Source organism: Malaclemys terrapin, chromosome 6 (assembly GCF_027887155.1).
Source record: "Malaclemys terrapin pileata isolate rMalTer1 chromosome 6, rMalTer1.hap1, whole genome shotgun sequence".
NCBI classification, from domain to species: Eukaryota; Metazoa; Chordata; order Testudines; family Emydidae; genus Malaclemys; species Malaclemys terrapin.
Genome location: NC_071510.1, coordinates 133,515,505 through 133,540,593, shown reverse-complemented (window position 1 = coordinate 133,540,593; position 25,089 = coordinate 133,515,505). Strand labels below are relative to the sequence as shown.

The window sequence follows — 25,089 nt, the reverse complement described above, 5'->3', positions numbered from 1 at the left end:
CAGAGATAGACACAGACGGACGCAGCCGGCCACGCAGCACAGGAACGACTGGCTCCTGGGGTGCACACAGACCTGGAGGCCACTGCAGCTGCTGGCCAGACGAGCGGGAGCGGTCCTGGGAGCACAGGTGGAAACCAGCTGCCTTGCAGGAGCCAGGATCACTGGGCTCATGTGCTAAGCCACTGCTGCTGGAGGGGGGACAGAGCCAGGCAGAGGGACGGGCGGAGGGGGGACAGCCCCAGGCAGAGGGACGGGCCCCCGGGCGGGGCCGGAGGGGGGACAGGCCCAGGCAGAGGGACGGGCCCCCGGGCGGGGCCGGAGGGGGGACAGGCCCAGGCAGAGGGACGGTCCCCCGGGCGGGGCCGGAGGGGGGGACAGCCCCAGGCAGAGGGACGGGCCCCCGGGCGGGGCCGGTGGGGGGACAGCCCCAGGCAGAGGGACGGGCCCCCGGGCGGGGCCGGAGGGGGGACAGCCCCAGGCAGAGGGATGGGCCCCCGGGCGGGGCCGGAGGGGGGACAGCCCCAGGCAGAGGGACAGGCCCACAGGCAGATGATATTTTATTATGATGATTTTAAATTAAAATTATTCAGCATTTAAAAACAGCTTCCCTGAGCCCCATGGCCCAGGGCCAGCTGTGATCGTGTGCAGTGGCCATGCAGGGCCGGGGACAGACAGCGCCCGTCCAAGAGTTTGGGATGAGGATTGTCAGAGGCCAGGCAGCGGGCCCCGGGCCAGGGCTGGATCATGCTGGGGAACTGGCCTTGCCACGGGTTACCACAGTGGCCCCTGCCTGGAGCAGGCACCCTGAAGGGACCCAGCGCAGCTGGGCAGCCCCTTGGGCCAGGGAGGGGCAATGGCACCCTCACTCACAGCAGTGCCCACGTCTTCGGCTCCCCTGCGGGCCGTGCTGCTGAAAGGGGAGAGCAGGGGGACCTCTGCCAAGCTTCTGTCCCGGGTGGTTCTCCCTGCAGTGAGGGCTCAGCACGTACCAGGCCCTCACCCACGGCCCGTCTGTGCCCGGCCGCGCATGCTGCTCCGCCACGCCCCACACGCGGGTGCAGCGAGTACAGGTGGTGACAAAACGCCCCATGTGGGGTGCGCAGCTCAGCCAGCAAGGGCAGGGGAAATCTGCACCCGGCAGCCTGTGCACACGCCCTCCGCAACAGAGCCAGCTAAGTGCCGGCATGGTGCGCACCACACACGTGCTCCCCCCTCCACGCCCTCTGCGGCTCCCGGCCATGCGGGTCTGGGTGGGGCCGCAGGCAGGACAGGAAGGGGGGGAGGCTGTGAGACCTGTTGGCCATAGGGATACCCCACCTCCCGCGGGGATTTGCCCGTGCACGGCCAAGCCCCGGAGCCATGGGGGAGGGGAAGGACCCTGGGCACAGCCCCCCCCGCCGCTCCTCCCTTCTCATTCTCTCTGGGCTGCTCTCCCCGCTCAGGTGGCTGGGGGCCCAGGGCTGAGGGGTCAGCCAGGCTGTGGAGCATGGGGGGCGCGCGTTGGGGGGAGGCACAGGCTAGGTGCAGAGAGGAGGGAAGATACAGCAATTAAAATCAGGTTTTAAAAAGGGGCAAGCGGCCTCCACACAGTCCCCGGCCTGCAGCGGGGGCCCAGCGGCTCCCTCTGGCTCATGCACCCAGGTTCCTTCCCTCACGGCTGGAGGGAGTTCTCCTGCACCGGGCGCGGCGCTGCTGCGGCAGGGGCCTGGCCGGCTCTGCTCTCCAGGGCCAGCTGCATGCTCCAGATGCTGAGGGGGCGCATGTAGGCCAGAGAGCGGAAGAGCTTCCTTTGGCAATAGGCCTCTGGCGTCTGGAAGGCCATGCCCAGCCGCTCCCACACGGTCCGGTAGCAGCCCTCCGCTGTGTGGAAGCCCTCCTGCACCAGGCCCTGCAGCAGAGGGAGAAGAGAGTCAGGCCCGTCCCCTGGCACCGCCTGCTCGTGCCGAGGGCGCCGTGCCACACCCACCTCCTGGATCATGGTGGCAGCCAGAGCGTACACGACCCCAACCCAGGCCTCGCTGGACTGCACGCTGGAAGTGTCCAGGCTCCCATCGGGCCTCATGCCGTTCACGGCTCCCATCGTCCCATTGCCAAAGCCCATGACGTTCAGCTCAAAGATCGTCTTCAGCGCGCTGACAACATGGCTCCTGGGGAAAACCTGCGGAGAGACACACCCTCAGGCCTCTCGGCCCCACAGGGCCCCACCCTGAACCCAGGGCCCAGAGGCCGGTCCTGCACTCGGAGACAGCGGCGGCAGATAGGGCCAGTACATCATCTGCCTCCTGTACAGCAGAGACCCCTGGTCTGAGCCCAGCCAAACGCCGAGCGAAAAGGCAACAGGCTGGATGGCAGGACCCCGAGGCGGCGAACCCACCACTGCCACTGCGAGTCTGCGCCAGCGTCCCGAGTCAGCGGCTCCGGTGCCGGTTGCAGAGCCAGGTGCCAGCCCCACGCCTGCTGCCTCTGCCGGGTCAGGTTCCCATTCTGCAGCTGGCTGAACTGGGGGGGCGAGACTCCACCCCCCACCGGCAGCCTTACCCACGCCGCCACCCCGGGCTGCGCAAACTCTCTGGCTTCAGCTCCTAGCCAGGGGTTCTTGTCCTGCCTGTCCCTGCTGGATTACAGAGCCTGGCAGTGCCCGGGATCGTCTCCCCAGGCTGACCTTGTACACCACCGGCAAGTCCCCGCTCAATCTGAGTGCGTTCAGCCTCTCTCCATCAGACACTCCCCCGCCCTCACACCATCGGGGTGGCTTCCCCCCACCCTCTCCAGTTGTTCAACACCTTTTTCCAGCCAGTGCCTGCGGGATCCAGTGTCAGTCGCACCAGTGCGCTGTGCAGCGGTAAAAGCGCCTCCCTGCTGCCCTGTGTACACATCACATTAGCCTTGTGTGCCACCGCAGTGCAGGAGCAACTCAGAGCATCGTGTGACTGGGAGGGGCCTCGAGGGGTCTCTCGTCCAGTCCCCGGCACTCATGGCAAGACGAAGTATTATCTAGACCAGTGGTCTCCAGCCTTTGTATGCCCAAGTTCACTTTCTGAATTTAAGTGCAACCCAGGATCTATCCTGGCCCTTCCCCAAGACCCTGCCCCTTCCCCAAAGCCCTGCCCCACTCACTCCATCCCCCCCCCCCCCGTCACTCACTCTCCCCCACCCTCACTCACTTTCACCGGGCTGGGGCAGGGGTTGGGGTTTGGGAGGGGGTGCGGGCTCTGGGCTGGGGCTGAGGGGTTCGCAGTGTGGGAGGGGGCTCCAGACTGAGCCTGGGGCAGAGGGGTGGGGTGCAGGAGGAGGTGAGGTGTGCAAGCTCTTGGAGGGAGTTTGGGTGCAAGAGGGGGCTCTGGGCTGGGGCAGAGTGTTGGGGTGCAGGAGGGGGTGGAGGTTCTGACTCTGGGAGGAGATCAGGGGTGGGGTTCGGGGTGCAGGAGGGGGCTCTGGGCTGGGGCAGAGTGTTGGGGTGCAGGAGGGGGTGGAGGTTCTGACTCTGGGAGGAGATCAGGGGTGGGGTTCGGGGTGCAGGAGGGGGCTCTGGGCTGTGACAGAGTGTTGGGGTGCAGGAGGGGGTGGGGGTTCTGACTCTGGGAGGAGATCAGGGGTGGGGTTCGGGGTGCAGGGGGGGTGGGGGTTCTGACTCTGGGAGGAGATCAGGGGTGGGGTTTGGGGTGCAGGAGGGGGCTCTGGGCTGGGGCAGAGTGTTGGGGTGCAGGAGGGGGTGGGGGTTCTGACTCTGGGAGGAGATCGGGGTGGGGTTCGGGGTGCAGGAGGGGGCTCTGGGCTGGGGCAGAGTGCTGGGGTGCAGGAGGGGGTGGGGGTTCTGACTCTGGGAGGAGATCAGGGGTGGGGTTGGGGTGCAGGAGGGGGTGGGGGTTCTGACTCTGGGAGGAGATCAGGGGTGGGGTTCGGGGTGCAGGAAGGGGTGGGGGTTCTGACTCTGGGAGGAGATCAGGGGTGGGGTTCGGGGTGCAAGAGGGGGCTCTGGGCTGGGGCAGAGTGTTGGGGTGCAGGAGGGGGTGGGGGTTCTGACTCTGGGAGGAGATCAGGGTGGGGTTCGGGGTGCAGGAGGGGGCTCTGGGCTGGGGCAGAGTGTTGGGGTGCAGGAGGGGGTGGGGTTCTGACTCTGGGAGGAGATCAGGGGTGAGGTTTGGGGTGCAGGAGGGGGTGGGGGTTCTGACTCTGGGAGGAGATCAGGGGTGGGGTTCGGGGTGCAGGAGGGGGTGGGGGTTCTGACTCTGGGAGGAGATCAGGGGTGGGGTTCGGGGTGCAGGAGGGTTATGGGGTACTAGCTCCAGGAGAGGGCAGAGGCTGGGGTGCAGCTTACCGTAAGGCAGCACTCATCTCCGGCGGCTCCCGGTCGGCAGTGCAGCGGGGCTGCTGCTAAGGCCGTCTCCCTGCCTACCTCGGCCCCACGCCGCTCCCAGAAGGGGCCAACTCGCCCCTGTGGGGGGTGGGTGGCTCCGCGCGCTGCCCCTCTCTGCAGGCACTGCCCCCGCAGCTCCCATTGGCCACAGTCCCCATTCCCAGCCAATGGGAGCTGCAGGGGCGGTGCTTGCAGGCAGGAGTAGCACGCGGAGGGATACTCCTGCCCCTCCACCCCCGGGGCCGCTCTAGACACTTCTGGGAGCGGTGTGGGGCTAGGGCAGGCAGGGAGCCTGTCTTAGCGGCAGCCCCACTGTGCTGCCGGTGATGGCGATCGACTGGTTGGTGACCACTGATCTAGACCATCCCTGACAGGTGTTTGTCCAACCTGCTCTTCAAAATCCCCCATGATGGAGATTCCACCACCTCCCTAGGCAGTTTATTCCAGTGTTTAACCACCCTGACAGTTAGGAACTTTTTCCTAATGTCCAACATAAACCTCCCTTACTGCTTCTTGTCCCAACCTCAGAGGTTCAGGAGAACAATTTTTAACCCTCCTCCTTGTAACAAGCCTATATGTACTTGAAAACTGTTTTGTCTCTCCCCCCCCCCCCCCCCCCCCCCCCCCCGGCCTTCTCTTCTTCAGGGTAAAAAAATTGGGTTTGCTTAACCTTTCCTCATAGGTCATGTTTTCTAGACCTTGAATCATGTTTGTTGCTCTAATCTGGACTGATCATTTATTCCTACCCTTTGTTTCCTGCCTTTTAACCCGTTACCAGTCCATGCTCTGGCTTCCAGCTAGGGCTTTGTCAGTTCTCAGCTGATGCTGCGGCCTTGGCTTACTGGTGTCACACACACATCTAGGAACAAGGAATTCAGGCCAGACCTAGAGCCTGGGGGACTAACCTGGAAAGCAGAGATTCTGCAGGGATTTAGGGCTCATAGTGGACGAGCAACTGAACATGAGCTGGGAGGGGTTGCAAGTGCTTTGGAGGATAGGATTAAAATTCAAAATGATCTGGACAAACTGGAGAAATGGTCTGAAGTAAATAGGATGAAATTCAATAAGGACAAATGCAAAGTACTCCACTCAGGAAGGAACAATCAGTTTCACACATACAGAATGGGAAGAGACTGCCTAGGAAGGAGTACGGCAGAAAGGGATCTAGGGGTCATAGTGGATCACAAGCTAAATATGAGTCAATAGTGTGATGCTGTTGCAAAAAAAAGCAAACATCATTCTGGGATGTATTAACAGGTGTGTTGTAAGCAAGACATGAGAAGTCATTCTTCTGCTCTACTCTGAGCTGATTAGGCCTCAACTGGAGTATTGTGTCCAGTTCTGGACACCGCATTGCAGGAAAGATGTGGACAAATTGGAGAAAGTCCAGAGAAGAGCAACAAAATTGATTAAAGGTCTAGAAAACATGACCTATGCGGGAAGATTGAAAAAATTGGGTTTGTTTAGTCTGGAGATGAGAAGACTGAGAGGGAACATAACAGTTTTCAGCACATAAAAGGTTGTTACAAGGAGGAGGGAGAAAAATTGTTCTTCTTAACCTCTGAGGATAGGACAAGAAGCAATGGGCTTAAATTGCAGCAAGAGAGGTTTAGGTTGGACTTTAGGAAAAACTTCCTAAATGTCAGGGTGGTTAAGCACTGAAATAAATTGCCTAGGGAGGTGGTGGAATCTCCATCATTGGGGATTTTGAAGAGCAGTTTGGACAAACACCTGTCAGGGATGGTCTAGATATTACTTAGTCCTGCCTTGAGTGCAGGGGACTGGACTAGAGACCTCTCAAAGTCCCTACGATTCTATGACTCCTTGATTTGGCATCAGGGCTTTGCACTTGTTGCTTGGCTGGTGAAATCTAAGTACAGTGCTCACCGCCAGTCTGGGGTTTTACGCCCTATTTCTGGCACTCTGCCCTGAGTAAGGTGCCCACGCTCCTACATCCCCCAGACAGTGTGACAATACGACTTTGCATTTGCCACATTGTGTTTGAATGGGCCCAGCTTCCCACGCAATCCAGATTGCCCTGCATGGCTGCCCCGTCCTCATCACTTGCCACTCCCCTAATCCTTGTGCCATGTGTAGATTTGCCTTCCCAATCCACCCCTGCCACCCTGGGTGGCGACAAACCTTTGCTCACCTGGAACTCGCCCTGGTCTAGGCCGCTGGCCCGGAGGAACCACTGCCCGGCGCACTGGTCAGACATGACGGTGCTGGAGAAGGGACCCCCGCTGCTGTCGTAGTTGTAGTATTTCCCTGCAGTGGGGACGAGAGAGTCAGCTAGACAGTCACGCCCCTGACTCTGACACCGGCGGCCCCTCCTCTTACACTGCGCCCTCCCCACGGGGACACCACGCGGTGCCCCAGAGGGCGGGAGTCACTCGCTGCCCGAGGCAGACACCCCGTGTCCCAGAGCGGGGGCCTGCACCCTAGGCCGAGGGCGGGTCAGCGCAGCGCCTCCCGCGGGGCCCCGGCACCCTGCCATACGCACCGTTCCACAGCAGCCGCTCAAACGCCTCCGAGCCCTTCCTTCGGATGGCGCTGTATTTCTGTAGGACCTCGCTGTCACCCACAATCCCCGCCACCTTGCACATCACACAGACGGCTGCCAGCCACAGGCTGCCGCAGTACGCGCTGCAAAGCAAAGGAGACGGGTTTGGGCACGAGCCGCTGCTGCCAGTCCAGACGTATCCGCCACGTCAGCCTCAGCCCTGGCGCTACATCACGGGCACATTACAGGGCCCTAGACAGAGACGGGCTGCACTTCCTGTCCACCTGACCAGCCCCCGAGCCTCACAGCGCTCGTCCCACTCCCCGCCGAGGCTGTGCCCCCCCCCCCTCCAGCCCCCGAGCCTCACAGCGCTCGTCCCCCTCCCCCCCCGGGGCTGCGCCCTCCCCCAGCCCCCGAGCCTCACAGCGCTCGTCCCCCTCCCCCCCGGGGCTGCACCCCCCCTCCATCCCCTAAGCCTCACAGCGCTCGTCCCCCTCCCCCCCGGGGCTGTGCCCCCCCCCCCTCCAGCCCCCGAGCCTCACAGCGCTCGTCCCCCTCCCCCCCGGGGCTGCGCCCTCCCCCAGCCCCCGAGCCTCACAGCGCTCCTCTCCCTCCCCCCCAGGGCTGTGCCCCCCCTCCAGTCCCCGAGCCTCATAGCGCTTGTCCCACTCCCCCCCGGGGCTGTGCCCCCCCTCCAGCCCCCGAGCCTCATAGCGCTCGTCCCCCTCCCCCCCCCGGGGCTGCGCCCTCCTCCAGCCCCCGAGCCTCACAGCGCTCGTCCCCCTCCCCCCCCCGGGGCTGCGCCCTCCCCCAGCCCCCGAGCCTCACAGCGCTCCTCTCCCTCCCCCCCAGGGCTGTGCCCCCCCTCCAGTCCCCGAGCCTCATAGCGCTCGTCCCACTCCCCCCCGGGGCTGTGCCCCCCCTCCAGCCCCCGAGCCTCATAGCGCTCGTCCCCCTCCCCCCCCGGGGCTGCGCCCTCCTCCAGCCCCCGAGCCTCACAGCGCTCGTCCCCCTCCCCCCCCGGGGCTGCGCCCTCCCCCAGCCCCCGAGCCTCACAGCGCTCGTCCCCCTCCCCCCCGGGGCTGCGCCCTCCTCCAGCCCCCGAGCCTCAGAGCGCTCGTCCCCCTCCCCCCCGGGGCTGCGCCCCCCCTCCAGCCCCCGAGCCTCACAGCGCTCGTCCCCCTCCCCCCCGGGGCTGCGCCCTCCCCCAGCCCCCGAGCCTCACAGCGCTCGTCCCCCTGCCCCCCAGGGCTGTGCCCCCCCTCCATCCCCCGAGCCTCACAGCGCTCGTCCCCCTCCCCCCCGGGGCTGTGCCCCCCCTCCATCCCCCGAGCCTCACAGCGCTCGTCCCCCTCCCCCCCGGGGCTGCGCCCCCCCTCCAGCCCCCGAGCCTCACAGCGCTCGTCCCCCTCCCCCCCGGGGCTGCGCCCTCCCCCAGCCCCCGAGCCTCACAGCGCTCGTCTCCCTCCCCCCCGGGGGTGTGGGCCCCCCCCCCTCCAGCCCCCGAGCCTCACAGCGCTTGCCCCTCCCCCCCGGGGCTGCATGTTCCCCTCCTCCCCCCGCCAGAGAGTGCAGCCCCCTAACCTGCCCCTTCAGCCCCATGGGAGCTGGAGCAGCAGCAGCCCCATGCTGCCAGGCACAGAGACCCGAGCAGGCACCCCAGCCACGCCCCTGGACGCTCCGCACCGCGCACGGCAGATAACAGAAGGCTAACCCTGGCCGCACAGCGAGCGAAGGCGGGAGATGGATGGGGGGACACGCCAGGGGCTCTGGAGCAGCCACAGACCAGCTACCCCCCGAGCCGCAGCCGGCATGGCCAGGAGAGAGACTCGCACGTCTGCGGAGAGCCAGGCCGGGCTCCCCGACGGGGCTCTCGCTGCACTTGCTGCCTTCCAGCCACCAGCCAGCTCTCGCTGGGCCCATTTTTACGGGTTCAGCAGCAGCCACTCAGCACAAACGCCCCAGGGCAATACTGGGGATGACTGCAAACCCCTCCCCTGGCGCTGAGTGACACCACCTGCCCGGGCACCCCAGGCTGTCCTGGGCCGTGGTTCCGGCGAAGTGCTGCCCTCGGGGCACTGGGGCGCCCGGCCCGGCGGGTGCAGACTGAGCCAGCCCCCGAACGGAGCCGCTCGTGCAGGCGCAGCTCTCCAGGAGGCGTAACGTGCTCCAACAGCGCTGATAACGCCCGGGGGACACCAGCCCATCCCAGCCCAGCGCTGCATCAAGACCCAGCAGCCACCAAGTCCCCTGGCCAGCCCTGCCTCTGCCCTGCCCCCTAACCTCCGCCTTGCTCCCCAACTCCTGGCCCTGGGCCGCTTGCCTGCTCCTACCCAGGGCCAGTGCAAGGATATTTTGCGCCCTAGGCGAAACTTCCACCTTGCGCCCCCCCCACCCCCGCACATCGATTAATTGAGGGGCAAATCCCACCGAGCCTTTATAGAGCCCAGGGGCCAGCCGTGCCCAGGGGCTGCTCCCCAGACCAGGTTCCCCGCTCCCCGCCCCCTGAACTCTCCTGGAGGGCGCACAGCCCCCCCGCGAGCCATCCCCACCTCACCCCGGCGGCCTCTGCCCCGAGTCCACTCACTGGCTTTGCCGGGCTTGGGCCACTGCAGCAGCTCGGCAGGGAGGAGCCGCCTTCCGGAGGCACCAGAGAGCCAGAGCATTGGCTTGTGGCTGCAGCGAGCCCCAGCCATGGGGGAGCCGGCGCGGCACAGGGGGCAGCAGCCCTGCAAAGGCGGCAGCGCCGCTAGTGGGGAGCAGCTGCACGCCTGACCTCCCCCCCCGGGGCTCCTGCAGGCTGCAGCAGATGCATGCGGGTGGCGGCCCCCGTGCACCGGCCACCCTCAGTTCCTTCTTGCCGACTCTGTGAACTCCTACCCACCTCCATCAGGTATAGCGTGGAGTCACCTACAGTGGAATACACAAGAGCAATCACTCGACGAAGAAAGGACAGTTACCTGTTCCGTCACTGGCGTTCTTCGAGATGTGTTGCTCCTGTCTATTCCACACCCCGCCCTCCTTCCCCTCTGTCGGAGTTGTCTGGCAAGAAGGAACGGAGGGTGGGGGGAGCCCGTGGCTCCCCTTATAGCGCGATATAAAGGTGCCACTCCAGGAGTCGCGGGGGGCGCTCCCACTACGGGTACTGCTGAGAGAAAAACTTCCGGCACCGGTGCATGTGGCGAGCACGCACACCTACTGTGGAATAGACAGGAGCAACACATCTCGAAGAACGCCAGTTACGGAACAGGTAACTGTCCTTTTGCCTAGTGGTTGCACCGGCCCTGCCCCTACCCCTGCCCCACTCACCTGGCTCCAGTCGCCACCCAGGCGTCATACGTCTGATCAGCAAAGCCCGAGTTTTCAATAAGCCCATCGTCGTCTGTGTCGAATTTCAGCTCCGAGTCCATCACAGCCTGTGGGAGAGAGACCGAGACCTTCGCCCAGCTGCTCTGCTGCACTCACCCAAGGAAGCAGCCCTGTGCCGGGCGGCCGGGAGCTTCTCCCCTCTCCCTGCGCTCTGTTCCCATGCAGGACAGCCAGGGGGCGGAGCTTGGAGCCCCAGCGGAGGCTCTCGCTGTACCTGGCAGACGGGCCACATGTCCTGCAGGTAGGCAGTGTCCTGGGTCAGGTAGTAGTCGCGGTACACCTGCAGCACGAACTTCAGGTTCAGGTCCTTCCAGCCGGCCGTGTCGTGGATCAGGTAGGCATTGACCCGCTGCCACGGCTCGTCCTCTGAGCAGGGAGAGAGCAGCTCTCAGCAGCCCTGCCTATGGGGGCTTCCCCGTCACCCCCACTGTAACTGCACTGTACCCACTATGCAGTGAGTCCTCCTGTAACTGCACTGCACCCCCCAGCATCTGCAGTGAGCCCTCCTGTAACTGCACTGTGCCCCCCAGCATCTGCAGTGAGCTCGCCTGTAACTGCACTGCGCCCCCCAGCACCTGCAGTGAGCCCTCCTGTAACTCCACCCCACACACCCGCAGTGAGCCCTCCTGTAACTGCACTGCGCCCCCAGCACCTGCAGTGAGCCCCCTGTAACTGCACTGTGCCCCCCCCAGCACCTGCAGTGAGCTCTCCTGTAACTGCACTGTGCCCCCCAGCACCTGCAGTGAGCTCTCCTGTAACTGCACTGTGCCCTCAACACCTTCAGTGAGCCCCCTGTAACTGCACTGCGCCCCCAACACCTGCATTGCACCCCACACCTGCAGTGAGCCCCCCTGTAACTACACTGCACCCTCCCAGCACCTGCATTGCACCCCCAACACCTGCAGTGAGCTCTCCTGTAACTGTACTGCGCCCCCCCCCCCCCGGGCAGTGAGCCTTCCTGGGAACGGTCTCCCCATCCCTGTAACTGCACTGCACACCCACCTCCACCGCATCCGCCCCCCAACCTAGCAGCAGTGGTGGGGCCTATGACGAAGTGGGACTGTTCTTAATGTTTCCTCTGAATACTGTGTGGGTGCCTCAGTTTCCCCTATGCATTTCTTAAGTCTCCAGTGTGTGTAAATGGCCAACACTCTGTATCCTGGCAACAAATGGCCAGGGCCCTTCCCCCCTGCAAGGTAATAGCTAAAGGTGAACAAAGAGATCAGGTGACCGCCTGGCCCGGGAAAGAGACAAAGCTCAGAGGAGGAGGGGCTGGAGGGGGTTTCAGTTTGGAGCTGGCTGGGGACGAGGAGTTAGAGCAGACGGGGGTGTCTGGCTTGCTGGGCCCCAGAATGGACCTGGCTGAGGGGTCCCGTTCTCGGTACCTACAAGCTCTGTTTTAGACCATGTTCCTGTCATCTCATAAACCTCTGTTGTACTGACTGGCTGAGAGTCACGTCTGACTGCGAAGTGGGGGTGCAGGACCCTCTGGCTTCCCCAGGACCCCGCCGGGGTGGACTCGCTGTGGGAAGCGCACGGAGGGGCATATGCTGAATGCTCCCAGGAGAGACCCAGGAGGTGAAGCCGTGTGAGCGTCTTGCCCTGAAGACAGTCTGCTCCGAGGGAGAGGAGGCTCCCCAGAGTCCTGACTGGCTTTGTGGGGAGCAGTTCCAGAGCATCGCCCGGGGACTCTGTGACAGGGCTCTCCTGGCAGTGGCCTCCCTGCCCCACCCACTCCCTGCCCCCCTCCCACCTCCCCCAGGCACACCAAGGGACAGTTTGGCTGCATCTGAGGACACATTCCCAGTGGGGCTGGGCCTGGCTGTGGAGCAGGGTTAGGGTTACCATTCATCCGGATTCCCCCGGACATGTCCGGATTTTTGAACTAAAAATAGCGTCCGGGGGGAATTTGTTAATGTCCGGACTTCCCTCCCTCCCCCCATGCAGAGCACGTGCGGCTAACAGGGCAGCCGGATGGTGCTACTTACATGGGGCTCCGACAGCGAGAGAGACCCCCTCCTCCACTTCCCCCTCCTCCCCTGCAGCATAGCTCCCTCCCTCCCTCCCTCCCTGCATTCGCCTCCGGCAGGCTGGAGCTCCTCCCCCGCTGCTGCCCAGCGTGCCGGGAGAACGGCTCAGACTCAGCAAGCTCCCAGAGAGCCCTTAGGCGAACCGAAGGCCAACGACAAGGGAGCCAGGGGGCAGGAGAAGGGGCAGGGAGTTTGGGGGGGGGCAGTCAAGGGGGGGGGGTCGGGAGTTCGGGGGGGGCTTTCTGGGAGGTGTGGGTAAGGTTTTGGGCAGTCAGGGTACAGGTAGGGGGTAGGGTCCTGGGGGGCAGTTTGGGGGGGGGGTCTTAGGAGGGGGCAGTTAGGGGACAAGGAACAGGGAGGCTTAGGTAGGGGGTGGGGTTCTGGAGGGCAGTTAGGAGCAGGGGTCCCAGGAGGGGGCAGTCAGGGGACAAGGAGTGGGGGGTGGGTGTTTGGGAGCTTCGGGGGGGCTGTCAGGGGGCAGGGGTGGGGAGAGGGATCGGAGCAGTCAGGGGACAGGGAGCAGAGGGGTTTAGATGGGTCGGGAGTTCTGGGGGGGGACTGTCAGGGGGTGGGGAGTGGTTGGATGGGGTGTGGGAGTCCCAGGGCTCTGTCTGGGGGTGTGGATAAGGGTTGGGGCAATCAGGGCACAGGTAGGGGGTAGGGTCCTAGGTGGCCAGTTAGGACTGGGGAGAGGGTCTCAGGAGGGGGCAGTCAGGGGACAAAGAGCGGGGGGGGAGGGTTGGGGGTTATGAGGGGGGCGGGAAGTGGGTGGGGCAGGGGCGGGGCTAGGGCAGGACAGGGGCGGGGCTAGGGCGGGGCTCCTCCCGTCCTCTTTTTTGCTTGCTGAAATATGGTAACCCTAAGCAGGGTGAGCCCATCACGTGGGGCGTTTATAACTGAGCTGGAGAATGGGCTGCCAGGCACAGCCCCGCCCTGGCCCCAGCCACACGCCAGGGCGAGACCTTACCGGGATCCCCGATGTCGTGGGGCACCACGTTCTTCAGCTTCACCTGGGCCATCTGCCCGTTCATCAGGTACAGCCTGGGCTGCGTGTCCTCGTTCAGCACAGCAGCAGCTGGGAGACACAGACCCTCAGCGAGCTGGCGGGCCCAGCCACGCCACGGTCTCCCTGGCCAGTGGGGTGAGCCCCCCTATCCCTGCAGAGACCACTCGCCCCGGTGCCAGGTGCGGGGTGTCTCGGGTCAGAACGGGCGACGGCCCCCGGCCTTGGCAGGAGCAGTGAGCTCAGACCGCCCCTGCTGAGGGCCCCAGGGCCACACTCGATCCCTGCCCTGATGGGGTGCAGCAAAGGAAGCAGAAACCACCCCCAGTGCCCAGACAGGATTCCCCGGCCCGAGCCGCACGGTCAGCCGGCTCCCTCCCTGCCTTGAGGGGGCTGTGGCAGTTTGCTGGTGCCCTGGGCTGGATGGGCTGCAAGGCAGGGGGCTGGTGCACCCGCTGAGGGGCCGGGCTGGGGGTCAGTGAGCCTGACAAGGGGCACGGGAGGGGCGGGAGGCTGGGCCGCGGACCCGTGAACCCGCCGAGGGTCCCGGGCTGGCCAGGGAGCTGGGCTGGGGGTCAGTGAACCTGCCGAGGGGCCCGGGCTGGGCAGGGGGCCCGGGCTGGGGGTCGGTGAACCTGCCGAGGGGCCCGGGCTGGCCAGGGGGCTGGGCTGGGGGTCGGTGAACTTGCCGAGGGGCCTGGGCTGGCCAGGGGGCCCGGGCTGGGTGCTCACCGATGTCGTACTGCAGGCTGATCTCCAGCTTGGGCCACAGCATGGCGAGCGCGAAGGAGGCGTAGAAGTGAACGTCGTAGGTGTTGTACATCCGGTACTCCTGGCCTGGAAGCCCAGCACACACAGTGAGGGGGGCAGAGCCTGCCAGGGGGCCGCAGGGGCACCAGAGGTCCCCACCCCTCCACAAAAGATGGGGAGTGGGGGACGAGGGGTTGGGCCCAGTCCCCGGCCCTGTGCCTAGCAGGGAATTTACCCTTCCTGGGGGCTGTGAGCAGCGAGGCAGCGCCCCCGGCCTGGGCGAGGGGGTGCAGCCCCCAATGGGACTCCATGGGGGGGCAAGCTGCTCCCTCCCCGCGCCCTGAGAGAAGTGGGTCAGCGAGGCCGCCCCAGAGGGTGAGAAGCCCCTTGCCCTAGGCTCAGTTGGGAGGGGTGAGTGGGACCCTCGCCCTGCGGCTCTCAGCCCTGCACTTTACCTTCCAAGTAAGCAAACCTTCCGTACTCCCGCAGGACAGGGAAGATCTGGGACAGCCCGGTCCCCGCTGGGCCCTGCACGTCCTCCGCGCAGGCCTCCGGGGGCAGCTCCAGCCACAGGGTCCCGCCATCCGCCACAAAGTAGAGCTCGTTGAAGAGAGCCGACTTGTACCAGGGGGGTAGGTGGCTGTGGGCGAGAGGGACAGATGGGAGAGCGAATATGTCGCCTCTGTGGATCCCCCTTCATGGAGCCACAGCCCGGCCTCATGGGCAGGAGCCCTACAACCCAACCCGCCCCTTCCTCAGACCCCAGGAAGGGCCCCCCCGGCCCTCCTCGAGACACAGAGCTGGGGGGCAGCGTATTCAGACACACCTGCCCACCCCCACCTCCCCTCGGGGGAGAGGACAGAAGGCCGCGGGGGACGCAGGCTCCAGCCCGCCGCAGCAGCTGCACTGAGGGAACCGCTCACAGCTCAGGAGCGACCGGCCTCTCAGGCCAGCTGGGAGCTCAGCTCCTGGGCCCTTCCAGGGGCCAAGCGCCAGCCTGGCCTGGCTCTGCTCTCCAGACAACAGCAGGCTCCTTGGGCCTGCGTGTGCGCAGCCTCCCCTGCCCCGGAGCCAGGGAAGCAAGGAATGGAGACACCCCGCTAGGAGCTCTGCCCCACGGCTCTGGCCTAAGGGAACCGGTGAGGAGACAACCGGCCCCGGGGCCCGGCACCTGCCCACACACGGGCATGGGGCTCACCCACCGGGTGACAGGCTCTGAAAGGAGACCCCCAGAGGCCCCCTGCATGGGGGAGCACAGTGAGACACCCGCCCTGGTGCACACGCAGGAGCAGCACGCGCGCCTCCCCACACTTCGGGAGCTGGGTACAGCAGGACCAGCCACTGGGGGGATGCAGGGACTTTCCGACGAGCCACTCTGCTGCTGGCAGGAGGCCAAACCTGCCCCAAACCAACAAACCAACTCTGCAGACCCCTGGTGACAGCAGCGGCTTGTCAATTCTACCCGACCCTGTCGGAGGCCTGGACAGGGGGCTCCCCTCGGCCCCAGGGGGCTCCCCCCCACTGGAGATGGCCCCGGCTACCAGCCAGGTGACTACTCTACCTGCTCTCCAAGATGGGTCTCTGCCAGCTCTCGATCTTCTCCTCCCACTGCTCATAGTGCGTGAGCGCATAGTGGGAGAGGGCCGGGCACGCGTCCCCTGCGCTGCCGAAATAGCGCGTGTACCGCCTGCGGGGAGAGACGTTACTGGGTGCAGGCCTGCAGGAGGCAGCCCGATGCCGTCTGTCTGGCCCTGTCTGCACAGGACAGCACGCTCCCCCCTGCGGCAGGGACCCCTGCCCCAGCCAGCCACCCACAGGGCTGGTTCTCAGCACAGCCCTGGCACTGCTGGGAGGGGTGGGGGAGATGGATTCCCCTCGGGTAGGGGCCCTGCCATTGCTCTCCCTCCCACCCTCTCTCAGGGCGCCACATGTGCCGGCAGTGCCGTACAGAAACTTTCACGGCTCTAGCACCCTGCAGAAGGGGAACTGCCCCTCCCCAGGCTGGGCGCAGGTTGTCACCCTGACACACTGCTGCTGACCCAGGCACAGCCATCCCCACCTGCCGCTTCCCAGCAGGGCTCCCAGCTCGGATGGGAAAGGAGCAGCGGCTGCAGCTGGCCTGGCCGAGGGGCGCTAGGACGGGGGTCCCAAGGCTGGGGCACCCAGACGGGCCGTGCGCCATTACAAGCAGCCAGGAGGCCAGAAAGGACCCGTGTCACCATCCACTCTGAGCACCTGCAGCACATCGGCTGCAGCCCCCCCCAGCAGCCCTTGCACCAGGCCCAGTGCTGGGCTGAGCCAGAGCGGGGCCCAACCTTGATATCCAGACTCCCAGCGATGGAGTCTCAGAGTTAAACGATGGGCAATACAGGCAAAGGTGCCTGAGGGACGGCAGGCTGCTGGGCAGACTCTCCCGAGGCATGGGCACCACTCAGGAGTCTGCAGACCACATGCCCCAGCAGGCACGGCTCCTCCTTGATGGGACCGGCTGGGGCTATGTGAGACCAGGCTGGGGCGCGTGCTGGGGGGTGCGGTGGGGGGAGCTGGGCAGTGTCCCAGGGGCACGGTGACCATGCAAGATGCCCGCCCTGGAGGAGGTGCCGGGTCCATGTTGCGTGACGGAGAGAGAAGGCCGGGCACACGGCACGCAGCTCCGTCTGGTGGGTGGCAGCTGTGCCTGGAAGCACACGGGGGATCTGGGCACGTACCTGAGATGTAGCTTCTCCTTTGAGCCAAAGTGAATGCGCGGCATGTCCCAGGCCATGCCCAGCTCCAGTGTCCTGTGCCCCCGGGGCGGCACTGTGCAGGTGGCACAGACAGCTGCTGCAGTCACCTCCCCCTTCTCGGTGAGGCTGCCCTTCCCTGTCAGGTAAGAAAAGCAGACGGTGGGAACGCTGGGACTCTCACCCCCGGACCGGCCGTCAGCCCCACACTGTCCTGCAGGCTCAGGCAAGGAGCGAGGCTGGTCCAGACTCAGCACTTGGCCCCTCTGATAAACTGAGCAAAGGCACAAAGTGCAGAGAAACAATTTCTAAACATGTTCAGTGACTGCTTCTTGGAACAGCAAGTTCTAGTGCCTACAAGGAAAGGCCAACCAGAGGCGACCCTGGCAATTACAGGCCAGTAAGCCTAACCACAGTGCCAGGCAAACTGGTTGAAACTATAGTAAAAAACCAGAATCGTCAGACACACAGGTGAACACAATTTGTTGGGGAAGAGTCAACACAGCTTTTGAAAAAGGAATTCATGCCTCACCAATCTAGTACAAGTCTCTGAGAGTGTCAACAAGCATTGGACAAGGGGGTCCAGTGGATACAAAAACAACAAAGAGTCTGGTGGCACCTTAAAGACTAACAGATTTATTTGGGCATAAGCTTTCGTGAGTAAAAACCTCACTTCTTCGGATGCATAGAGTGAAAGCTACAGATGCAGGCATTATATACAGACACATGGAGAGCAGGGAGTTACTTCACAAGTGGCGAACCAGTGTTGACAAGGCCAATTCAATCAGGGTGGATGTAGTCCACTCCCAATAATAGATGAGGAGGTGTCAATTCCAGGAGAGGAAAAGCTGCTTCTGTAGTGAGCCAGCCACTCCCAATCCCTATTCAAGCCCAGATTAATGGTGTTGAATTTGCAAATGAATTTTAGTTCTGCTGTTTCTCTTTGAAGTCTGTTTCTGAAGTTTTTTTGTTCAATGACAGTGACTTTTAAATCTGTGATAGAATGACCAGGGAGATTGAAGTGTTCACTTACTGGCTTGTGTATGTTACCATTCCTGATGTCCGATTTGTGTCCATTTATTCTTTTGCGGAGGGACTGTCCGGTTTGGCCAATGTACATGGCAGAGGGGCATTGCTGGCACATGATGGCATATATGACATTAGTGGATGTGCAGGTGAATGAGCCCCTGATGGTGTGGCTGATGTGGTTGGGTCCTCTGATGCTGTTGCCAGAGTAGATATGGGGACAGAGTAGGCAACGAGGTTTGCTACAGGGATAGGTTCCTGGGTTGGTGTTTCTGTGGTGTGGTGCGTAGTTGCTGGTGAGTATTTGCTTCAGGTTGGGGGGTTGTCTGTAAGCAAGGACTGGCCTGCCTCCCAAGGTCTGTGAGAGTGAGGGATCATTTTCCAGGATAGGTTGTAGGTCGTGGATAATGCGCTGGAGAGGTTTTAGCTGGGGGCTGCATGTGATGGCCAGTGGTGTTCTGTTATTGTCCTTGTTGGGCCTGTCCTGTAGTAGGTGATTTCTGGGTACCCGTCTTGCTCTGTCAATCTGTTTCCTCACTTCCCCAGGTGGGTATTGTAGTTTTACGAATGCTTGATAAAGATCTTGTAGGTGTTTGTCTCTGTCTGAGGGGTTGGAGCAAATTCGGTTGTATCTTAGGGCTTGGCTGTAGACAATGGATCGTATGATGTGTCTTGGATGGAAGCTGGAGGCATGTAGGTACGTATAGCGGTCAGTAGGTTTCCGGTATAGGGTGGTGTTTATGTGACCATCACTTATTTGTACTGTAGTGTCCAGGAAGTGGATCTCTTGTGTGGACTGGTCCAGGCTGAGGTTGATGGTGGGGTGGAAATTGTTGAAGTCCAGGTGGAATTCTTCAAGGGCCTCCTTTCCGTGGGTCCATATGATGAAGATGTCATCAATGTAGCGCAAGTAGAGGAGGGGCACTAGGGGACGAGAGCTGAGGAAGCGTTGTTCTAAGTCAGCCATAAAAATGTTGGCATACTGTGGGGCCATGCGGGTACCCATAGCAGTGCCACTGACTTGAAGGTATAAGTTGTCCCCAAATCTGAAGTGGTTGTGGGTGAGGACAAAGTCACAAAGCTCAGCCACCAGGCTTGCTGTGGCCTCATCAGGGATACTGTTCCTGACAGCTTGTAGTCCATCCTCATGTGGAATATTGGTATAAAGTGCTTCTACATCCATGGTGGCCAGGATGGTGTTTTCAGGAAGAACGTCAATGCACTGTAGTTTCCTCAGGAAGTCGGTGGTGTCTCGAAGATAGCTGGGAGTGCTGGTAGCATAGGGTCTGAGGAGAGTGTCCAAATAGCCAGATAATCCTGCTGTCAGAGTACCAATGCCTGAGATGATGGGGCGTCCAGGGTTTCCGGGTTTATGGATCTTTGGTAGTAGATAGAATACCCCTGGTCGGGGTTCTGGGGGTGTGTCCATGTAGATTTGTTCCCGTACTGTAGCTGGGAGTTTCTTGGACTTTCAGAAAGTCTTTGACAAGGTTCCTCACCAAAGGCTCTTAAGCAAAGTAAGCTATCATGGGATAAGAGGGAAGGTCCTCTCATGGATCAGTAACTGGTTAAAAGATAGGAAACAAAGGGTAGGAATAAATGGTCTGTTCTCAGAATGGAGAGAGGTAAATAGTGGTGTCTCCCATGGGTCTGTTCTGGGCCCAGTCCTATTCAACATATTCATAAATGATCTGGAAAAAGGGGTAAACAGTGAAGTGGAAAAATCTGCACATGATACAAAACTACTCAAGATAGTTAAGTCCCAGGCAGACTGTGAAGAGCTACAAAAGGATCTCACAAACCTGGGTGACTGGGCAACAAAATGGCAGATGAAATTCAATGTTGATAAATGCAAAGTAATGCACATTGGAAAACATAATCCCAACTATCCTTATAAAATGACGGGGTCTAAATTAGCTGTTACCACTCAAGAAAGAGATCTTGGAGTCATTGTGGAGAGTTCTCTGACAACATCCACTCAATGTGCAGCGGCAGTCAAAAAAGTGAACAGAATGTTGGGAATCATTAGGAAAAAAAGAGAAAATATCATATTGCCTCTATATAAATCCATGGTAGACCCACACCTTGAATACTACATGCAGTTCTGGTTGCCCCATCTCAAAAAAGATATATTGGAATTGAAAAAGGGCAACAAAAATGATTAGGGGTATGGAGCGGCTTCCATATGAGGAGAAATGAATAAGACTGGGACTGTTCAGCTTGGAAAAGAGATGACTAACGGGGGATATGCTAGAGGTCTATAAAATCAAGAATGGTTTGGAGAAAGTAAATAAGGAAGTGTTATATAACAGGGTAAACAACATAAGACCCAGAGGTCACCCAATGAAAATTAACAGGCAGCAGGTTTAAAACAAACAAAAGGAAGTATTTCTTCACACAACACACAATCTGTGGAATTTGTTGCCAGGGATGTCGTGAAGGCCAAGACTATAACGGGGTTCAAAAAAGAACTAGGTAAGTTCATGCAGGACAGGTCCATCAATGGCTATTAGCCAGGATGGCAGGGATGGTGTCCCTAGCCTGTTTGCCAGAAGCTGGGAATGGGTGACAGGGGATGGATCACTTGATGGTTACCTGTTCTGTTCGTTCCCTCTGGGGCACCTGGCACTGGCCGCTGTTGGAAGACGGGGTACTGGGCTAGATGGACCTTTCGGCTGGCCCAGTCTGGCCGTTCTGATGCCATTCTTGACTTTGTCTTAAGTAACACACAGGAGCCAATTCAAGAAGTGACAGCAGCTGAGCCACTAAGCAACAGTGACCACAATCTAATTAGACTCAACGTCCAGGGGAGAGGGAAGCACCCCAGTGACAGTCACACAGCGTTAGCAAAATGCTCCTTTCTAGAAGGGCCTTAGCAGTAAAAGCAGAGGGAGGACAGTCCTTCATGGTGCCACGGATGCTACAAAAACCCAGCAGCAAAGGCTTCACAGACGGGCGCCCCACGGGCCAAACAGGGACCTGGCATGGAGCACACGGCACAGCTAGTGGCAGGGCTGAGGGGCTATTTGAGCCAAAGAGACCCTTCAGAATTGGAACTCTGCCCCTAGTGCGGCAATAAACGGGTGCTGGAGTTACAGCAGGGCCCGTGCCAGAGGTCAGCGCAGATTTGAAGACCCAGTCACTAAGGGTGATAAGATGGAGGTTACTGACTCATACCTCAAGTATCAGAGGGGGAGCCGTGTTAGTCTGGATCTGTAAAAAGTGACAAAGAGTCCTGTGGCACTTATAGACTAACAGACGTATTGGACGTAACAGAACGGACGCAGTGGGCATTCACCCAGGAAAGCTCATGCTCCAATAGGTCTGTTAGTCTATAAGGTGCCACAGGACTCTCTGTCGCTGACTCATAACTGGCATTCGTCATGTTGTCTGCGCGCTCCCGCTGCTGGGCCTGCACAGGTCAGACACTGGAGCCTTCCCGGAGCAGCGCCCCAGTGCTCCCGCGCCTCCTCCCCGCGAGGGAGCTCCCTGCCCCTCGCTCTGTCCACTGCCTCTGCAGTCGCAGCACCGAGACCCCAGAGGAGGAGGGAAGGGGGGGGAGGGCGGCACCGTCTCATTTCTCCTGGGCACTTGCCAGCTGATTTCAGCCGCTGCTCTGCTGCTCCCACTGGTATCCAGTAGATGGCGCTGAATCTACGTCTACTTCCAGAGTTAATGAAAATAATGAAAATCAGTTGTACGTCCATCATATCAGGTCTTTTCACGTCTGTAAAAGTCCTACGATCCAAGTCATTTGGTGCAGGGCCAGAGGACCAGGATGATAAATATTCCCTTCCTGCTGTGACAACAAACCCAGGCCTGCAGGCAGACATTTGAAATTCCCCTTGGAGACCCTAGGGAGATCTGTGTGCCCCTGCTGCCTGAGCCAAGCAGGGACTGGTACAATTATGTTGGCCTTGTCCTGATCTCTCTCTTTCCAGTACTGCTGGGAAGTGGGGAACTCACGGGATGGGATGGGCCCTGCCCCCAGTTAAGGAGAAATGCATCTGAAATTGGATTCTTTGTCTCAAGCAAAATCAAAGTCCTTCCTGTCCCTGCTGGCAGCGAACACATCTCTCTGGATCCCCCAAAGACCAAAGACATCTTGAAGTACTGGATCCTTCAGAGACCATTTGTGTGGCTGCATCAAATCTCTGCTGAGCTCATCCACTTTGCTGTTCTCCTTGCCTGCTAGGTGAAGGACCTCTTGGGTAACCATTGGGTCGAATGTACCAGTCCCATAGATCTACGGCCACCCTGCAAAGGTGAGATGAACCAGGCCTCTCTGCCTCAGGTAATACAGCACTGTCGTGTTGTGTGTAACACCTATTGCCTTGTCTCGTGTGTCTGTGGGAGAAAGGACCTCAGGCCAGACAGACTGCTCTCAGTTCTAGCACATGTAAATACAACGCTCCCTCTCTGTCGCTCCAGCCATCTCTCCCCACCAACTCCCCTAGGTGCTCTCCCCATCCTGTCGTGGGTTGTGACGAACTGGGACTGTTCTTACTGTGGTCTGTGAATGCTGACAGGGGAGTGTGACTGGGATAGTCTGCATTGGGGGATGGGAGTCTGAGTCTGCCCGAAGGCGCATACCTGAGTGTGTAACATGAGAACCCAGGAAGGGGTTGAAGGCCAGGTGACTCCTTAGCCCGGGAAACTGAACAAAGGCTGTGGGAGGGGTCGCTGAAGGCAGAGTGCTGGAAGCGAGCTGGAGAGATGGCTGGGAGGCAGAGATGGCTCTGACCCCCCCCCCAAAGGGGGGTGGGCTGGGATGCCCTGGACCCCAAGCTGGACCTAACTGAGGGGGGCCCTGTTGTCTGTGCCTGCAAGACCTGTCTTGGACTGTATTCCTGTCATCCAAATAAACCTTCTGCTTTACTGGCTGGCTGAGAGTCATGGTGAATCGCAGGAGGCCGGGGGTGCATGGCCCTGAGTCCCCCAAGACTCCGTGACATGGGTGCATTGGAAGCGAATGTCAATGCCAGCTGTCCCTCTGAGCGTGTTTTCTGTCCGAGCCCCCCGCAGCACAGACATCAGACTCCTTATGGAATACAAATTCTTCTGGACATGCAATCTTTGGTTGGGCTGTAATTCTAAGTCCCCCCATTCTGCGGTGGCCCCATTCCGAGCCTAGCATAGGGGTGACGTATGTTGCTGATGCCATGGGACCAGCAATTTCAGATAAATAACCACCTTCGGAACAGGTTTCTGGTCAAATACTGGTATTGCAGTCTGAATATTCTAAAACCTGCCCCTGAGAGGAGAGCTCTGCTCTCTCCAGGGTAGGGCCTATGAAAGGAATGCTCTGAACAGGTGATGGAAGAGATTTGTTCACAGTTATTAACAGACTTACATTGTGAAACAGGCCTATAGCAGAATCCCTTATCAAAACTTCCTTGGCTGGTGTCTTCAGAAGCCAATTGCTCAAAAGCAGGTCAACAAAAACTCCTTGATGTCTTAGAAAAGCCACTACCACAGAGAGGCGTTTTGTTAAGACTCTAGGCACCACTGAAAGCCCAAAGGGTAGAACCTGGTATTGGAAGTGATCTTGTCCAATGGCAAACTGCAGGTATTTGCAATGTTTTGGTCTCCTCACACTATGAAAACACACCTCCTTTAAATCAAGGGCTGCAAACCAACCTTGACTTGAAAGATTATCTACTCTAGCATATCTACTCTAGCGACACCATCATAGGACCTAACCACATCAGCCACGCCATCAGGGGCTTGTTCACCTGCACATCTACCAATGTGATATATGGCATCATGTGCCAACAATGCCCCTCTGCCATGTACATTTGCCAAACCGGACAGTCTCTACGCAAAAGAATAAATGGACACAAATCTGACATCAAGAATTATAACATTAAAAAACCAGTTGGAGAACGCTCCCGGGACACTAAACAACAGATTTAGAAGTAGCCATCCTTCAATAAAAAAAACTTCAAAAACAGACTTCAAAGAGAAACTGCTGAGCTACAATTCATTTGCAAACTTCACCATCAATTTGGGCTTGAATAGAGACTGGGAGTGGCTGGCTAACCACAAAAGCAATTTTCCCTCTCTTGGTGTTGACACCTCTTCATCAATTATTGGGAGTGGACAACATCCACCCTGACTAAACTGGCCTTCAGCATTGGTTCTTCACTTGTAAGGTAACTCCCTTCTCTTCATGTCCAATATATATTTATGCCTGTATCTGTCATTTTCACTCCATGCATCTGAAGAAGTGGGTTTTTTACCCACAAAAGCTTATGCTCAAATAAATCTGTTAGTCTTTAAGGTGCCAGCGGACTCCTCGTTGTTTTTGTGGATACAGATTAACACGGCTCTCCTGATACTTGACTTGAAAGTGAGGGGATGAGAGATTCCAGGATTACCATATGGAAATGGAACTTTCTGACGTATGCAGTAAGCTTCCTTAGGTCCAATATCTGATGGAGTCCTCCACCCTTTGTCAGTATAAGGAAACATCTTGAATAAAACCCCAGATTCTTGTACTCCTGGAGAACCTCCTCGACTGCCCCTACTTCAAGAAGGGACTGAATTTCTATTCTTATCATAGTCTCACGGGAGGAGTCCCTGAGGAGAGAAAGGTGGGGAGGGAGGGTGTTGGATAGCGGGAGGGCCCTGAATTGAATAGTAAAACCTTTTTCTGTAATTTCTAAAGCCCACTATTGTCCGACCCATGCATGGAAGATGTGAGAAAGCGGACATTCAAAAAGGGGAAGTACAGTTGTATCATTGAGCGGTTGGCAGATCTCAATCCTCACTCCTCTGATTTCCTAGAGAAAAGGAAATTGCAGAATGACTTGATGCCATGAGCGGTTTAAAGACTTTCTCTGCTGCTGAGAAGTTGCAGGTTTGTTGTTGTTGGTATGCTTGTCATCTTTGGGTGTGGTAAGACAACAAAGATAATGGGAGTAAAACTGTGAGGAATCTAAATGTTGGTTCCTGAAAGACTAAAACAGACCTACATCATCTTGCTGTTGATCGTGTATCCTTTATCTCTCCTAAAACGTCGTTAGTTTTGTCACTAAAAAGTCCATCTCCTTCACCTGGGGGATTTTCTCTCTTAGGTTTTGTCTCTGGCAAAAGGGCAGAATATCATGTCTGCGAAGAGGAACTGCAGATGCAACTGATCTTGCCACTGAGTCACAAACATCGAGTGAAGCTCTTAGCCCATGCTCTGCTACACGCTGCCCTCCTGTATTAACAGTCACCTGTCTTTGTCAGTCCTCGGGCAAAGACCGGCCAAGACTTTTCCCCCCGAAAAGGACATGGTAACGAGACACGACTGCTTGGTAGTTTGCCAGTTTCATACTAAG

The 25,089-nt window shown here is 59.7% G+C and overlaps 1 protein-coding gene across 1 annotated transcript in view; it reads right to left on the bottom strand.

The window, feature by feature from the left end:
• Positions 1–540: 540 nt before the first annotated feature.
• GBA2 (glucosylceramidase beta 2) overlaps positions 541–25,089 on the bottom strand; it is a 64,708-nt gene continuing 40,159 nt past the window's right edge. The window contains exons 7-17 of the mRNA XM_054032145.1: positions 16,721–16,874; positions 15,574–15,699; positions 14,468–14,652; positions 13,995–14,099; positions 13,227–13,334; positions 10,444–10,595; positions 10,170–10,276; positions 6,861–7,003; positions 6,510–6,625; positions 1,967–2,158; positions 541–1,888 (exon numbers count right to left, since the gene is read on the bottom strand). Coding sequence (XP_053888120.1) covers positions 1,652–1,888; positions 1,967–2,158; positions 6,510–6,625; positions 6,861–7,003; positions 10,170–10,276; positions 10,444–10,595; positions 13,227–13,334; positions 13,995–14,099; positions 14,468–14,652; positions 15,574–15,699; positions 16,721–16,874 — 1,625 coding nt within the window. The 3' untranslated portion in view covers positions 541–1,651. The remainder of the gene's footprint in view (positions 1,889–1,966; positions 2,159–6,509; positions 6,626–6,860; positions 7,004–10,169; positions 10,277–10,443; positions 10,596–13,226; positions 13,335–13,994; positions 14,100–14,467; positions 14,653–15,573; positions 15,700–16,720; positions 16,875–25,089) is intronic.